Source organism: Sinocyclocheilus grahami, unplaced genomic scaffold, assembly GCF_001515645.1.
Source record: "Sinocyclocheilus grahami isolate Dianchi unplaced genomic scaffold, SAMN03320097.WGS_v1.1 scaffold298.1, whole genome shotgun sequence".
NCBI classification, from domain to species: Eukaryota; Metazoa; Chordata; class Actinopteri; order Cypriniformes; family Cyprinidae; genus Sinocyclocheilus; species Sinocyclocheilus grahami.
Genome location: NW_015505477.1, coordinates 386,418 through 404,776, shown reverse-complemented (window position 1 = coordinate 404,776; position 18,359 = coordinate 386,418). Strand labels below are relative to the sequence as shown.

The 18,359-nt window shown below is 36.9% G+C and overlaps 1 protein-coding gene across 6 annotated transcripts in view; it reads left to right on the top strand.

Moving 5' to 3' along the window:
* The window catches only part of LOC107601076 (leucine-rich repeat and calponin homology domain-containing protein 1-like), a 51,697-nt gene that overhangs the window by 11,756 nt on the left and 21,582 nt on the right, over positions 1-18,359 (top strand). For all 6 annotated transcript variants that reach the window (XM_016293097.1, XM_016293096.1, XM_016293092.1 and 3 more), the window contains exons 2-7: positions 9,771-9,915; positions 13,104-13,230; positions 13,621-13,726; positions 16,371-16,507; positions 16,589-16,719; positions 17,520-17,607. In XM_016293097.1, the coding sequence (XP_016148583.1) occupies positions 9,771-9,915; positions 13,104-13,230; positions 13,621-13,726; positions 16,371-16,507; positions 16,589-16,719; positions 17,520-17,607 (734 nt within the window). The remainder of the gene's footprint in view (positions 1-9,770; positions 9,916-13,103; positions 13,231-13,620; positions 13,727-16,370; positions 16,508-16,588; positions 16,720-17,519; positions 17,608-18,359) is intronic.

The following is an 18,359-nucleotide window of genomic DNA, read 5'->3' as shown; positions in this document are numbered from 1 at the left end:
GGATTCTTTGATGAATAGGAAGTTCAAAAGAACAGCATTTATTTGAAATAGATTTTTTTGTAACATTATGAATGTCTTAACTGTCACTTTTGATCAGTTTAATACATCGTTGCTTAACTTTTGATCATGGGGTCCCTGCGGGGCCTTAAAGTCGTAAAAGTCTTAAATTCAGTTTTATCAAATTTAAGGCCATAAAAATTCTTAAATATCTTAAATTGTATAAGATAAGTCATAATAATCATTCCAAAGCATCTTAAATTGGGGGACAGTTGTCTCCAACGATTTAGGGCCGTTGTTAATGACGTCATACTCATGTGGTAGAGTACTAACTGCTGCTAATTAATTGATTCGAGATCTCTGAGATGTTGCTGTATTGAACATGGCACCTGATGACTAATTTATTCAAAAGTTTGAGTTGGTAAGATTTTTAGGCTTTTAGGCATTTATGTGATCAAAAAAACATTACAAACAGTAATACTGTGAACTATTATTATAATTTAAAATAAATGTGTTTCTATTTTAATATATGTTAAAATGTATTTAATGTGATGGCAAAGCTGAGTTTTCAACAGCCATTGCTCCGGCTTTCAGTGTCATATGATCCTTCGGAAATGTTTATTATTATTGAAAGAGAGATTATTATCAATGTTGGAACAGTTGTGCTGCTTAATATTTTTTGTGGAAATGTGATACATTATTTTCAGGATTCTTTGATGAATAGGAAGTTCAAAAGAACAGCATTTATTTGAAATAGATTTTTTTGTAACATTATGAATGTCTTAACTGTCACCTTTGATCAGTTTAATACATCGTTGCTTAACTTTTGATCATGGGGTCCCTGCGGGGCCTTAAAGTCGTAAAAGTCTTAAATTCAGTTTTATCAAATTTAAGGCCATAAAAATTCTTAAATATCTTAAATTGTATAAGATAAGTCATAATAATCATTCCAAAGCATCTTAAATTGGGGGACAGTTGTCTCCAACGATTTAGGGCCGTTGTTAATGACGTCATACTCATGTGGTAGAGTACTAACTGCTGCTAATTAATTGATTCGAGATCTCTGAGATGTTGCTGTATTGAACATGGCACCTGATGACTAATTTACTATTTTTTGTTCCCTGTCATTTTGCTTTATTTGATGTTTGATTCCTCGTGGGTTCCCTCTTACGTCATACTCTGGGGTTCCCTCAGGCATTTATGCACATGCGTATTCATCAAAAACGGCGCTTATTGAGGACGTGCTAAAATATATTGATTAAAATGTATACATGTTTAAATAGAATGGAAGATATAGATTGTACTGCATCAGTTAGCTTGCTTATTGTCCCCAAGAGCATAATTTATTTAAGTCCATATGTCTTACTAACAAGAAGCTATGCTTCTAACCACAGGTGGAGAGCTGTAGTTCCTACCACGTAAGTTTGCGACGCTGTTCGTGAATGTTTGATTGAACTATGGTTTTGGGAAACAACGAATCGTGGAACTATGTTGGTTACCACAGAACTTGCGATCATAGTTGGCTAACAATGCTTTTGGGAAACGCACCCCAGATCAGTGATCCATTTTAATATAAGGTATTATGTACAGACAACAGCTGTTTGTGTCCTTGAGACTGTGATATTACCCAGATTCATCTGTCCTACATACATTCTGAGACACTCACTTTATCAGAGCTCCACCCAGACACCAAAAAGAGGGTCAGTGTGTGTGTGTGTGTATTGATGAAGGTGATATGCTTGTAATATATATTATTAATGGACCATTTTCTTGATCTTTGAGTATGTTTATGGCCTTGCTATACATTTGCTTATATAATTACTGGAAGTTATATACATACATACATACATACGTGTGTGTGTGTGTGGTGGGGACAGATGGACTGAGCTTGCTAATCAGGTCATAAGTCTTATGGTAGAATAAATCAGACCTCTCTCGGTATAAAGTGCAGTGATGCATTGATCTGACAGTGAAAATTAAGTGCGAGTTATGGAAGTTAAATTTTTTAATTCCAGTTATGGAATTTAGAAATCAATGCAGGGTTCCAGACTGCAACTAAAACGGTTGCATTTGCGACCAAAAATATTAATTTGCGAGTGAAGTTTTTGCTGAGGTCGCCACTGGCAGGTAGTATATATTTACATGTTATGACATGAATTTGCATGTAAACTGACACGATGCGCATCAAAGTTTTAGTGGAAAAAAGAGTTTCAAACAGTCCTTATCTCTGCTGAACAGCAGCGCTGACACACACCTGTTAAACGCAGCTCAGTTGTGCAGCGCGAGAGAGATCGAAATGACGGAGACGTGCAAGTAAAAGTGTGGAAAAGCAGTCTATTTCGTGCACAACAAGATCTTAGTCTATATGCTGTTCGGTTAATGCGTGAACTTCATATTATTTGAAGCACACTTTCTGTCCATTAATCGCAAAATAATTTTTACTTTTTAATAAACAAAGTATCAGCTTTAAAATTATGGCAAATTCATAACGAAATTAAAAATTCAAATACAGTTTTGGCGCTCTTTAATGCGGCAGGCGCGGCCGCCTTAGTGCCTCAATTCAAGCGACAAGTGAACCATTTATATCTTTCTCTTTACTACTGTAGTACATAATGAACACGAATTAACATCAAAACGTAGCCTATTTTATAAGAAAGCCTACAGTACAACTTACTGAAATGTCTCATGTAAAAGCTCATTCAGTGTTTCAAACTGCGAAAAACATGCTTGTAAACATTGGACCGTAATATACATTTACCTCAGAATAACCAGTCGGGGTCCATAAGCTCAGCTAGAAAAATAACTATAAAGAAGATCATTTTGCTATATTTATGCGCTATTGGTTGTTAATATTTTACTTAACCTCTAGTCTAGATGATTCAACTTCTCCTATACAAAATTGCATTTTACTAATGAAGAAAAACAAGACTGAATGTGTGAAAGACATATGACAACAATTATAGGATGCACCGAGGAAGAGCCCAAACAACACTCAGTGGCCAAGTGATGCTTTTGATCCATATTATTTGTACAGATTCTGTGTCATGAACAATTCTTTGTGACTATATATTTCAAGTTGGAAAAGACATTTAATTCCCGCTTTAAGTGAACCTTAGTTCCCAGGTCATCTACAAGATTGATTAAAATGCTGATAAATTCAAGAAAAGATGAGACATAATCACATGAAAGTATGATTGAAATATTTTTAAAAAATAATAAAATAAATAAAACACGTTTATTCTGTGGCACCTAAAAAAATAATTTGGCGCCTAAATTTTTTTCTTATAGGAGCCAATGGCTCTGACTCTCAATGGCGATGACTATAATAATACACAATTATGCAATTTAATTCCTAACCCAAAATACTATTTTCATGCGTACAAATCAGTTTTAAAGAAGTCATATGATGCGATTTCAATTTTTCCTTTGTCTTTGAAGTGTTACAAGCTCTTGGTGCATAAAGAAGATCTGTTGCAAAGTTGCAAAGACTAAAGTCTCAAATCCAAAGAGATATTCTTTATAAAAGTTAAGAGTTAACCACGCCTACCTAAAACGGCACGTTCTAACACACAGATTTGCATAACGCCACCCAAATGTTCACACAAAGAAAGAAGGCGTAACTTTTATTCTCACTGTAGTATTGTTGCCGCTGCCGCCATGTCGTGAAGATGCTGTGTGCTTCGTTGTGAAAGCGAAACTACTTTGTTTGGTCTTCCAAAAGAGGACGATATCCGCTTCGTCATGCCTAAAGCTGATCTGTGCTGGTCGCTGAGGGAATACATCAACTTAGTGCTGTGGATCGCCGGATCGACTTTCACCGTGGACGAAGCAGAGTCCAGCCCGAGGTCGTCACATGTGGTTGCCACTAGGGGTCGACCGATTATCGGCCTGGCCGATTATCGACGCCGATATTAAGCATTTTTATGATTATCGGTATCGGTCATTTTCAAAACCGATTCGCTGATAAAATAACTTAATTTTGAAACGCGCTATTTGGCTCTGATGCAGCCTGTCAGAACACACCACTCTGTGGCCTAAAGCAGTCTCCGCCCACCGCCCATCTGATTTGTTGGGAGTCACGAATCCGACCAATCAAAGCGGAATTCACTCTCACTCCGAAAGCGCTTGCTAACTGGAGCTGCTTCAGTGATCACGCATCAGCTGTCTCTCAAAGGTAAGGCAGCAGCAGACGTTGCTTAAGTTGCAATAAATCGCAATCCACTAACGTTACACTGAAGTTGCAAAACACCTCGATATTATCTATGATTTCCACGATGTGGAAAACGCGATCGGAATTGCGGAATCCAGTCATATAAATGAAATTTACTGTATGACGCGGAATGTCACGGAATTTGTCAAAGTTTGGATGAATTAATCAAAAGTAGGTCAGTACACTTAAATAGAGTCACAATATGGACTAGTATCTGTAAATATTCAGTCACAAAAATACTATTTAAATATGAATCCAGCATGTTCTGTGTGTCTCTGTGTATGTAAATGGCACAGACGCGCGGTGTTGTTTTCTACACAAAGTGTGCGACGCTCGCAAGAAAAACACTGCTCTTAAACTGGGTGTGTGACAGGTATGGCTGTGGAATGGTGTTTGGCCGAGGAAACATTTTCAGTCAAAATATATATTTTTTTGCTTTAACCCCTGACTACTACAACAATTATTACAACTTTTGTTTAAAAGAATAATCACACAATACTCTATTTCTTCCATGTTTTAATTTTAATGGTAAACCCTTTTTTTGCCAAAAAATAAAGAGTTTAACTCTTTAAAATAAAGAGTTTACTGTGGGAGTACTACACTCAACCAACACCAGGGAAGGCAGTTTTTGTCAGAGCCCTTGTTATTCTTAATTTTGACATTAATTTTCATTTTTACACCAGACATGTATATATCGGTTCAAAATATCGGTTATCGGTCTACTTGATCTGTAATAATCGGTATCAGCATCGACCTTGAAAAACACATATCGGTCGACCCCTAGTTGTCACTCCTTCGTGGGATCCGTCGGCCACGCCATTCTCAACCCCGCCGCCTCTGCTCACTCTAGCCCTGCCTCAGCTCACGCTAAGTTCGCGGCTTCCGCCCGCGGCTTCCGCTCACACTAGGCCACCATGTTTTTCATTGTGAAAGCGAAACTACTTTGTTTGGTCTTCCAAAAGAAGACAAGACTAGAAATCAGTGGTTAAGTTGTATTTACAACACTGTTCCAGAACAGTTCAACCCAAATATTCAGATGTGTGCTGCACATTTTATGGAGGACTGTTTCCTGATCCTGGGAGAGTAGACTACAATGCCGGCAGTTCTGACTCACAGTCTGTAAGTATGTTTTCATTTAAAGGATTTGCCACTGATGATTCAAACGTGAGTTTTGAGCAGTGTAGAGTAGGGCTTGTTGTTTGTCATTTCTCTGATCACAAATGCAGACAGGGTTTTATGTTTATGCGGCGCGATGCAACACAGCGCGTAAAAAGGCAGTATAAGTCATTATAATCATATGACCCCTTTAAATATTCTCAGCAGTTATAATTTTGTCTCCTTCATATTTTTTTAATTGTATGAGCAAATCGAATTTTGACTGAAACAAATCAAATATAAATGTAAAATGTCTTAATGCATCGTAAAGAATTATAAACAAGTTAAATCACTGTCAGAGCAAATGTGTCTCACCAGTAGTGCTCTGCCATGAGACTCACAATTGATTCTAATAAAATGTTAGCAATGTTCACAGCATTTGAAAAAAATAGGTTGTTGTAAAGCAAATGAACCTATTTTCATTTGCTAAATGAAAATGATTCCCTAATAAACCTAAAAATACATAAGGCTCACAAATATTTGGTAAAATTGTCAATATTTAATTTAATTAAATTATTTTATTTTATTTATTATTTTTGGTATTTAATGAATTCAAATTCACAGAGATTTTCTCTCTTAAATCCATGATGATCAAAATGTATGAATGAAAGCAGTGCTGTGATTTCCTGTCTGGATTGCCTGCGAGTTCAAAACTCAACTTTGAGCATTGATGGTTTGTTTCTTTCCACATTCTTTTTACATCTGACTTCACTAAAGAGCTGTAAAATTAGATTTGGGAGGCTTAAACATACACTCCTTTCATCCAGTGTGAATCGGGGTGCCACTGTCTGTCAGAGAGAAACAGTTTGCTTATTCAGCAGAACTCAAAAGAGCACACTTACGCACTCAACATCACGCTGAGAGTGGGCACACATAGGAATGCTGAGTGGCAGAAACACACGAGCACAAATGCAGCACTCTTTTGCACACTTGCTATAAATCTAAGTCAGAACCATCTGTTTCATTATATACTGTAAATAAGTGTGCACACACACACACACACACACTCAGCTGATTATTCCAGCTATAAGCCACAAGATGAGGCCACACCTAGAGCAACATAATGACAGACTGTGTTTCTTTGCCCTTTTCCAACTTCAGAGACACTGTAAGGAGAGGACAAGAGCGTTTGAGTGAAAGAATGAGCAATTAGAGCTCAAATAAAGGAATGAGAGATGTAATTAACTTAATGAAAACTTCACTCACCCAGTCAGAAGTATGTCTGTGTCTGTGTATCAAATTCTGCTGTCCTTTTGGGGCTCTTCATTCTGCTATGCTGTTTATATTGCAGTATATCCACTAGACAGAACACTTACGATGGACTCGGATTCATCATGTGGCCTTCTATTTTACCACCTGTATTATCATGGAGGTTATCAGTACATTTTAAGGTACAAATCAGATTTTAGTTGTTAAAGTAGATTGGTAAATTAACATTTTATCGCCTCCCTTGACAGCCCATGTGTTGACAGAGCTCACATTCTTCTATCCTTCCCTCCTGTTCTCTTTCTCATGTGTCTACAACCATTTTATCCTTAAACCTACAGTATGTACACACACACACTCTTACAGAAAGAGGTGTTTTCATAGGGATGTGTGTGTGTGCGTGCTTTTCATCAGGGGTTAGTCTGATAATCCGTGCCATCTGTGCCATCTCGATGCCCATTGTGTGCTCTGAACAGAACAAACAGCCTCAACACAGACCACTGTTACAGCTCAGCACGACAGAGAGACAGTTCAGACAGAGACAGATCGGAGACGAGAGACGTTAGAGCGACGTTCTGACTGTTGTACTCTAGAAAAAAGATCAGGCATCAGAACAGTTTTTATTCGGGCTCCGTCCTGCAGCACATCATGCGGGCATGTTTTCTTGAGTTTCCGGGTCTGTGTTTTATCTGCTGTCTCTCTCTTTCTTGGCTGTACCTGACTTTGTTCATATTGGTGGGACACTCTTGCTTGCAGTATGTGTGTTTAATGTAATGTTGTTCAGTAGAACAATGTTACGTAATGAGCATTTACAAACATCATTTTGTTGTTTTGTTGGTCTTATCTGCACGAGCTGTAGACTTGACCTACAGGCCTAAAGTCATTAAATGATTATCCATCCCTTTGTGTTTTGATATTTCCCCATATAGCGGAGACTGGGGTGAGTCAACGGTGCGTTGTGATAGCACACATTGCTTAATAAGTTGTCCATTCATATTTTCCTTATGTTAAAGTAATATTCTGTTTAATATTAATATGCACTGGTGGTTGGCTGCCCATAATGGTTGCCTCCATCACATGAGTTGTTCTGTCATACACACAGAAGACACATCTAGGATATCTGCCATGTTCACTCCAGTTTTGAGGTGAAGAGCTTTTTCTGTTTTAACAGCACTTGAAATTAAATTGCTAACACGCACGTCTTTGGTTGGCCAAATATTTTTAGACTTTTGTGATTTGTCAGTATCCACACATCCTGACGTAAGGAAATTCATTAGATTAGGCATACGTAATATATCTGTGACTGCGTCATATTGGACGACACCAGCATGTCATTTTTGTTTTCATTGTTTCATTGGATATTAGAAATTTTGTTGTATCAAAAAGAAATATTTATTATTTATAAATATTTATTATTATTTATTTATCTTTCCTGCTTTACAGTATACTTTTATAAATTCATTGTTGTGTGGTCTTTGTGAAAAGAAGTGTGCTAATTGTATTGAATCCTAAAAGTAAAAAAAAAAAACTAATATTAATGAAATAAAAGGCTACTTAGATGTACTCGAAGAGAGTACACTTTTATGACTGTTTTTTAACACACTTAAGTACCGTTTTTAAAAGTGCACTTTATAATAATGCCAAATTTTATTTTATCAAATTTTTATTTTAAAGTGCATTTTAAATCAATGTTTTAATAAATATTTGTTGTGCTTTGAAGAAGTAAACTTATTTTGTGTAATTGTAGTGTTACATTTAGACTTTGTAATTACAATGTGTATTTAAATACACAATGTACAATTTTAAATAGATATGACATGAAAGTTTATTGTAGTATACCAGTGCATTCGGCGGTACACTTTAAAGTGTATTATTTCTGTAATAAGTACTCTTTTGAAAAATATGCTAAAGTGTACTTCTTTTTAACATGGCATAATATCATAACATAATAACATAATTTTCTGCAATAATAATGATCAGCATATCAGTATCGGCCAGACTTTCATCATCATTGCATCTGGTACAGATCAAATTTAGAGATCTCCAGTTGTTATTTCTGCTTTTGCTTAGATTGTTTTTTGAAACTTTGAACTTATTATTAGGGTTAATGGTTTGTAGGACTATATATCTAGGTCTTGTCTCAGTAAATTTGGTGGATGTATTTTGACTGTATGTATGCTGTAGTGTATTATGGGTGCCTCATTCTTGGCAAGCTTGTTTAATGCATGAAAACTACTGTGTGTGTGTGTGCATGTTTATGTGGTTTATGAGGACACAAATTTGTATAATAACATGGGTATGATATAGGTATTACAACGAGAAGGTGATTTATGAGGACATTTTCAGCGTCCCCGTAATTCAAAAGGCTTATAAATAATTCAGAATTAGTTTTTTTGAAAATCTAAAAATGCAGAAAGTTTCCTGTGAGGGGTAGGTTTAGGAGTAGAGTTGGTGTAGGGCAATAGAACATACGGTTTGTACAGTATAAAAACCATTATGCCTATGGAGAGTCCCCATAAACCATAAAAACAAACCTTGGTGTGTGTGTGTGTGTTTTGGACTGTCCTTTGCTATTAGCACTCATGCAGTCTCTCATAAGGGTGTGGGTATGGTTTCCATGGAAACACTAATGCATAGTGACAAGGTGGTAAAGTGGTACAGTTGTCATAATGTATACAAGGGAGTGAGTAGTAAGTTTAGTCACATACTCTCACAGTAAAGTCAACTCCTACAGAGTTTAATTGATGTTACTATATATTTGATATAAAAACATGGCCTGAAACATCAGCAAAACATTGATCACATTGATGAAACAATCTGGTGGTTATGCCCTCACACACATTTGTTAAATGTCATAATTTAAACAATGACATCACCTTTAGGCATGTGAAATACTAACTGCGCTTGGGCACTACCAATTATGGCTTTTAAAATGAGGTGTGTGTGTGTGTGTGTGTGTGTGTGTGTGTTCAGGAAGGCAACCTAACCTTGGGATCCCCTCCTTCACACACACTCACAGATGTTTTTGCTAATGTTCTCTTCATTGATATCGGTACTTGTGAATGCACCTCTCTGTGTTTAGTTATGGTACTACAACAACAAACATAGCATTGAGTGTAATGTAAAGGCATGCTAGTTGCATAATAAATGCTCTAACTTATTTTTGAAAGCATTAGTGTTAACTGAAGTCTTTCTCTCTCAGATCTGTCGAAGAATCGCTTGATTGACATCCCGTCAGAGATGTGTCATCTGGTCTCCCTTGAAACGCTGAACCTTTATCACAACTGCATCAAAAGCATTCCTGATACCATCATCAGCCTTCAATCCCTGACCTGCTTAAACATCAGGTGAGCATCACACTAAAGCCTGGAATACATTACAAGATTTTTGCCCTGATTTTCCACAGATTTACAGTCAGGAGAAGTTGACGTTAGTTGCAGAATGTCAGAGCCAGTCTGCAGATTTGAGTTAACAGATTCCATAGAACATCGCATAGTGTATGATGGTCACAGACTCCATCCAGTCGGAGGAGATAAAACATGTTTGATATTTTCAGCTGATTTTAGAACACATGTTGTTTTCATTTGTCATGTGTCTCCTAGCAACAAGGTGCACCTTTCTGCATGAGTTTGTTGGATTGTTAGTGTGTGATCCTCAGTCATTTAGTGTATGATGGTCAGATTTCCTTTGTCACTATTTACAAAGTCGGTAAGTGTATGATGCCTAGTGTTTTAAAAATCTGCTCCGATTTTAAAAGTCATGTAGTGTAGCTATTCCAGCCTTAACACATACACACACATTCACAAAGAGATGAATGACATTGTGTTATGTCTCTATTCTCTTATATTTATATTACGCATTAATATTGTGGGAAACCGTGAGAATGTGTGAGTGTGCTTAGAATAGCATTCTACTGCTAGCATACTACTAATATTTCTGCAGTGAGCAGTATGTATACTGTCAGTTTTCTGTATGTATGACCCAGGTGATGCTTTACTACATTTGCCATGCCATAATATGCAGTTCACAACCAGAGCACACTGTGTGCTACAATGCAGATGAATTTGAACTTTCGTTTCCGGTTTGATAAATGAACTGTGAATAAACCTCTGCAATGTTTACAATCTCCCTGATGACTCAGTATTTTAGTATACTGACAAAAATGAAGACATTTTTTACAAATTGGATTAAAAATGCAAAATAACCATATTTATTCCCAAGATGAAAATTGAACACCACACGCTCAATTAAGCGTACAACATAATAGAAAATAAAATTAATTAATTAAACATAAAGGTTGTGTGTCGCAAGTCATGTGGTATACTACAGTTCAAAACATTTCAGACAATATGTTTTTTAAGATATTAATTAAATTGATGAAAAGTAAAAAAATTACTTGTGTAATCCTACAAAAGATTTGTAGGCCAAATAAATGTTGTTCTCTTGACCTTTCTATTATTGAAGAATCCTGAAAAAAATGTCAAGCAGCACAACTGTTTTAAACATTGATAATAAGAAGAAATGTTTCTTGAGCAGCAAATGAGCATATTAGAGTGATTTCTGAAGGATCATGTGACATTGAAGCCTGGAGTAATGACTGCTAAAAATTTAACTTTGCCATCATAGAAATAGTTACATTTTAAAAAATATTCAATTAGATAACAGTTATTTTGAAGTTTAATACTATTTCAGAATATTACTGTTTTGATTGTATTTTTAAAGGGGTCCTATTATGCTTTTTCACTTTTTCAACTTTAGTTAGTCTGTAATGTTGCTGTTTGAGCATAAAAAAGATCTGCAAAGTTACAAAGCTCAAAGTCCAATTCAAAAGAAGATATTTTATTTAACAGAAATCACTTCTCAAAAACTACAACAAACGACTCGTTTCGACTACAATGCATATTTTCCTGGATTTGTGATATCACAAATACCGACGAATGGGACGAGACCTGGTTGAGCTGCACTAGAGAAGGCAATGAGTGTTATTACTATGTCGGAGACACGCTAGCTTTCCCAAGGCAGACAAACTTAGAGTGGTTGCAAACATCCGGGTTTAAATCGCGCTCAAATTCATTTGATTTTGACGCAATATTTACACTGAAGCAGCAGGCGGCTATGGTAAGGGGCGTGACATTTCCTGACCAGGCGCCGAGTGCTGCCAATCACAACACACACTGGCCCAGCTAACCAATAATTCGTATTTCAGAAGGCGGGCCTTCATTTGATACAGGAGCTATTCGAGCCCCAAAACAAAATCAAGACTTTGTAAAAGAGCATAATAGGACCCCTTTAATCAAATAAACACTGCTTTGATGAGCATAAGATACTTCTTTCAGAAACATTTAAAAAAATGTTACTGTCCATAAAGTTTTGAATTGTACTGTTATTATTATGCTAGTATTCTTTTCCAAACATAACATATAGGATTGCATGTTTGTGCATCAGCAGACCTAACCTAATGTGGTATTAAAATATTTTATTTGCATATGTGTTTTGAATGAGACTGTGTGAAAAACTGCATATTTTTTTTAAATGGACTAGTTCGTGGGTGGTTTGAATGACTAGCCTAGTTGATTAGTCAATCTTAAGGGAGCCCCATATGGGTCCACCAGACCCGAAAATGCGGTCTTTAGGTTCTTTCTAAAGATGTGTGGTTTAATATTTATGGTAATTAAAATACCTGAATGGTATTGTTATAATTAGGCTTTAGATACATATACAGCCCAAGAGTAAAATCAAAGTGCACAACACTAACATACAACACTGAAGTGAACCAAATAAACATGCTTTTCCCTCTGGTTGTCCTTCCTGCTTCTGTTAAATGTAAATACATCCGCGCACACACACATAGACTCTCCCTCTGTTTGGGGTTTCTCTCTCCAGCCAAATGTCTCCTGCAGAAGGCCTGATATTCACACTTCATTAGCGATGGAATTTGTTTTGTAAGAAGCTAATGAAGCACTAAGCTCTTAACGGTTGAGAAGAGTGAACATAAACTGGAGATGGAAAATCAAGCAGGAAAACCAAGTGAGATCATGAAAAATTGATGCAAGATCATCAGAATATGGAATTGCCAAAAGAAAGCAAAAAGAGACTTGCACACAGATTTATATGTTTTTCCTCTAGTTCTACATACACATGCACAGAGTTTAACAATTGTATATTTGTCTATTTGTCCTCTAGTCATAACAGGCAAAGTTTGTCTAGCTTTTACTTCTCATGAACTCATGAGCAGTTCCCTGAAGTCAGTCTTTTTCCTGTTTAATATCATACAGACAGAAATGATGAAGTGTTACAGGAAGGCTACGGCACACACATGACCAAAGAAAACAGATGATTTATTATTTATATTTGCATATCAGTCTTTTATGAGTTAATAATGCACATTCGCCTCTCTTCAGTGCCACAATTGAACTGTTGTGTTAAGTTCATTCTATGAATCAGAATGAAGCTTTCCAGATAAATGCTTCTGCTTGAGGAGTAGCATTAAGAAAGATGCTGTAACATGTTTTGTTTGAACGTTGTGGTGCTGTAGCCGGAACCAGCTGTCAGTGCTGCCAGCGTGTGTGTGTGGTCTTCCTCTGCAAGTGCTCAACGCCAGCAATAACAAACTCAACGCACTTCCAGAAAGCATTGGCCAGCTCACCAATCTCATGGAACTGGTAAGTGTGAGCATGAGTGCTGTACCTCTGATGTCTGCATATGAATGAGATGTTTGTGATACTTGCTCTGTGTTTTATGACTATATATATATTACCATGCTGACTCACCCTTTCTCGATTTGGCTCATATCTGCTTATATTGAATGTACCGCATTTCTCTCTTTCCATTTTTTTTTCTGGTAGTTCTTCTCCCTGTCTTTTTTTCTCCTGCTCTGTTTTGTAACCAAAAATGAACCCACAGACCAGGTTTTGTAGGTTTATGCCAGGTGGGATCTTGTATAATATAGTACAACAAGCACTTAGTTCGAGTGAGTGTAATGAAAGGTTTGTGGAGAAGCTTGTGTTTGAGAAGAAGGTAAACATGTAACTCTAAACTCTTTTTCCAATCAGGATGTAAGCTGTAATGAAATCACAGCTCTTCCACGCCACATTGGCCAACTCAAAGCTCTGAGGGAGCTCAATGTGCACCGAAACCTTCTCTGTGTCCTGCCAGAGGGTGAGTCTGCAATCAGTGTGTGTGTGTGTGTGTGTGTGTGTGTGTGTGTGTGGAGAAGCTTGTGTTTGAGAAGAAGGTAAACATGTAACTCTAAACTCTTTTTCCAATCAGGATGTAAGCTGTAATGAAATCACAGCTCTTCCACGCCACATTGGCCAACTCAAAGCTCTGAGGGAGCTCAATGTGCACCGAAACCTTCTCTGTGTCCTGCCAGAGGGTGAGTCTGCAATCAGTGTGTGTGTGTGTGTGTGTGTGTGTGTGTGTGTGTGTGTGTGTGTGTGTGTGTGTTTGTATCCTTTCTACACCCCTACACCCTTCTTATCTCTGCAGAATGATTTCAACTTCTCTGACAACTTCACCTCGATAACTACTCATCACATTACCAATAAAAACTTCCCCCGGTAGCTCCAGAGCTACAGTAAATCTATCCTTTGTTTGACCTCTACTCCACCAAACTTCTTATTCATCAGGCCCTCTCTGTCATGAATTAAGTGAGGATAGTTCACCCAGAATGAAAATTCTGTCATCATTTACTCTCCCTCATGTCATTTTAAACCCATAAGATTTTCATCCATCTTTGAAACACAAATGAAGACACTATTAATGAAACCTGTCAACTAGTGCTGGGCAGTATGACCAAAAATGTATATCAGGGTATTTTTCAAAATTATACTGGTTTCACGGTACATGACGGTATTTTTTTTTCCATGCATGACCGGGTGTTAGCCATATTTTCTACTGATTGAGAGAGGAAATACCGCAGTATATTGACTTAGAATGCCCTATTTTACTGTCATGATGAGTGAATATTGTCAAAAAATACCACACTAAATAGAGACTAAACAAGACCCCTTTTAATACATGTTAACCAGGAGTCACTCTCATTTATAATCGTGACATCGTCTGATAAAATCAACATGCATCTACACTAAAGAGCAGCTATGCGGTTGTTTTGGCTATATTACTTTTTTGTCTCATGCAGCGCACTGCCTGCGTCTGAGTAAACTAAAAAAAATAGCAAACAAAAAAGTGCATGTGATATTAACAGATGAGCTACGCTCATATTTATAATTCCAAACAATCAGTAAGCGACAGGTGCTAGGAAACGCTGTTTTGTACTCATTTATTGACAAGTTGTCTGCGGTGCGGCCAACTGAATGCGCTGCTTCTCTGCCGCTCACTGCACAGAACAGACGCCGAGAGAGGTGACACTTCTCCAGGAAAGTCAGATCTCGCGTTCGCGGGACAGCACTGGTGAAATCTTCCAACTGAACCATAGTTAAGGTTTATCCAAAAAAGTCGCTAGGTTTGTCAGTATGAATATTCTATGGAAAAAAGCAGCTAAAAGGGTCTGAAAGTTGCTAAATCTAGTGCTGAAGTCACGCGTTTGTGTGTGTGTGAGACGCAGGAGTTGATGGCAGGGGGCGGTGGATATTTGTGGTGGTCAATGTGGATATTGTGGATGAGTTCTTCTGTGTCATCACGTTCTATTAGTTCTACAGCTTCAGTTTCGGAACTTTCACGCTTAGTAACACATACAGCTGTTCCCTCAACACAGTGCAACAGTGAAAAGGGACCGCTTTCAAACAGTGTTGCGTTCCGAACGTTGCTTAAGCGACATACACCGATATTTAAAAAATTCATATCATAACAAAAATAAACACCGGTATTCTGTATGAACGGTATACGGTATATGCAGTTCAGTTTTTGGAGATAGTTGTTATGATTGAGCACAATCAAAATTCAAGAAACTGAACATCTAATCCTTTTGCTAAAAGCAGTATCAAACTCTATTGCTCAGTCAGGCCACTACATCCTTCCTTCATCCGTGTCATTCAGTGAGCAATCATTTTGGAACAACATTCACTACATATTGTAACAAAGCCAAATAAAACCCTCAGCCTCATGTTGTACTTATATAAACATATAAACTAACATTAACACAACACTCTTGTAAGTTGTTCTGAGTAAAATCTCACTGCCAAGAACAGTAAGTGTGAGTGTGTTCCTTTAAATAACAGTGAGAAAGCCTTTAGTGTTGTTAGTGCTAAAATGATTGTGTGAGCCAAGCATTGTCTGAAACGTGACTGGAGTTATATCACCCAGCTTACCTTGGCCAAAAAAATGTCTGTAACTGAGATTTTGCAGCTCAGCTAAATATTCAGCTACATAATGCTGGCAGGTTATAAAAAATAGGATTTGTAATGGTCTCTCCAAGCACACTGTGCCAAAATGACCTCATGGAGCTGAAGCATTAATATAGATTGCCTGAGAGATCTGCTGATAATTTAGTTTTTTAACTTTGATTCATTGCTGTCTTTTAGTTACCAGGACCAGTAAATAAAATATATAAATGACTGTTGAAATCTAACAAGTACCCTTTTTGAAATAAGAAATGTATTATTATTATTTTTGTAGCTGATCCATTTTTTTCTTGATTTAAGATGATATAAACTGATGTAAGCTTTTTAGTATCGACCTTCCAAATGCTGAATGTCTCGTATTAGCTTTTCAAGAGCTGTTGTGTGCATGATTTATTTTTTCCCTGTTGTTTTTTTACATTTTGGCAGTCCCCTCTGCCCCCTTGTTGCAAAATATATTCACTTTTAATGTGGCTTAATAATTCTCTGCATGTGTGTTTTAGATTTGGCGGATTTACCCCTGGTCAAGTTTGATTTCTCCTGTAATAAGGTTTCTACTATTCCTGTCTGCTATCGAAAAATGACCCAGCTCCAATCACTACAGCTGGAGAACAATCCACTTCAGAGTCCTCCTGCACAGGTAACGCACACACAAACACTCACGCAATTTATTCTTCAATTCTCTCACAATTGTTTCTGACATTATTCTCGCTGCTTTCAGATCTGCATGAAGGGCAAGATTCATATATTTAAATACCTCGCAATGGAGGCATGTCATAGTGACAAGATGACCGATGCCCTGTACCTTCCTGTAACAGACCGCCTGAGCTTGACACGACCCACGAATGGGAGGTCAGTCCTCATGATTATAAAAGAGTATCAAGTAGATTTAATTAAATAGAATTCATGAAATTGTGAAATGGTGAATTGAAATTGCTAAAAGGTGTAAATATATATATATATATATAAAAAATAGTTTATATTTATAGTTTATAAATTCAAAAGAGATTTGAATCCACTGTCAAAACCAACGTCCTTTTATTCTTTTAGTCTTTATATTTAAGCAGCAGCCATACAGTATGCTACAAAACCGGAAATCGAGGGGTTATGACTTCATTGGCAGGCGACACAATGACACTATGGACACGGTTTGTGTCACTAGTTAAAATTGCTTATTTCCCTGGATTTTCCCTGGACATTCTTTGAATACTATGTGATAATGTAAGTACACAAGTCAGCAAAATATATAACACTGTTCTAGTGGTTTTTTATATTTTAATAAAAAAATCTTACATATTGTGCCTTTAAATCTTTATATAATATGAATATTTGTCAAAGTAATCAACATATAATTTTTTAAACCAAGTCGTGCACCTCTAAATGGGTGTATAAAAAGATCTGAATGTAGAATACAGTGTGGAATCTCAAAAAAAATCCAGGTCATGCGTGTATGTGTGTTGGCTGTCATTATCATCCTTATCTCAGGAGAATCCTTTTAATAGACTGCAGGGGGTCACTCTTCAGAGGGAGAGAGAGAGAGACTGAAAGATTTCTTTCCCTTTCTCATATGAGAGGCATAGGCTGCTTCTCTCTTTCTTTCTGTCCTGCACAACCCTTATTCATTTCTAATCCCCCTCTTATTCCTGTCTCAGCACTGAGGACATCGATCAGCACAAGAAACTTGACAGTGACTCTGGGGTGGGCAGTGACAACGGAGACAAACGCCTTTCTGCTACAGAGGTCAGTCTGTATGTGTGTGGCTGTAAGTGTCTGTTTGAGTATAACAAAGGAGCCTGACCATCTTGTCTATGTCCTTTGGATATTTGCATGTCTAATTTAATGTATTTTTAATCTGCTATGTGTTTTCATCAGTGTTGCAAATTTATAGTAATGGCACTATTAAAGACACATGTTATTGTGTTAGTTTGCTTATGGCTGGGCTGCAATAAAACTCTAGCAGAATTGAGATCATTTACTTTGGGGACAAAGGTCTGATAGCTGCATGCTATCTGGCAGTTATCATGTACTGTGACATACAGTGTTACTGCTACATCAGATGTGGTTGTATACACTGTCTTAACATCGGAACAGGACAGTATGTCAGTGATTTGGTTTCTCTGTAGTGTTATGCTGGGTAGCCCCGCCCATAGTGAATTTGTATTGGTCCAAAATCCCACTCAAAATAGCTGTATGTTAAACATCAAATATGCTCTGATTGGCTGTTATTGCTCTGTTTTGCTGAGCACATTGACTTTCTGTGTGAACAGATACATTTCTTGACACTGGAAATTTATTTATTTTAGTGTTGTGCTTAGTTAAGACACAACTATACTTATGATAGTAGTAGTAATAATAGTGATAATTTTTATATTATTTATATAATAAAAAATACTTATAAAATAAAGCCTAAGGGTTGCTTCTCAAGGTGTTTTACAGAGTAAATATAATAATAATAATAATAATAATAATAATAATAACATAACATCAATATG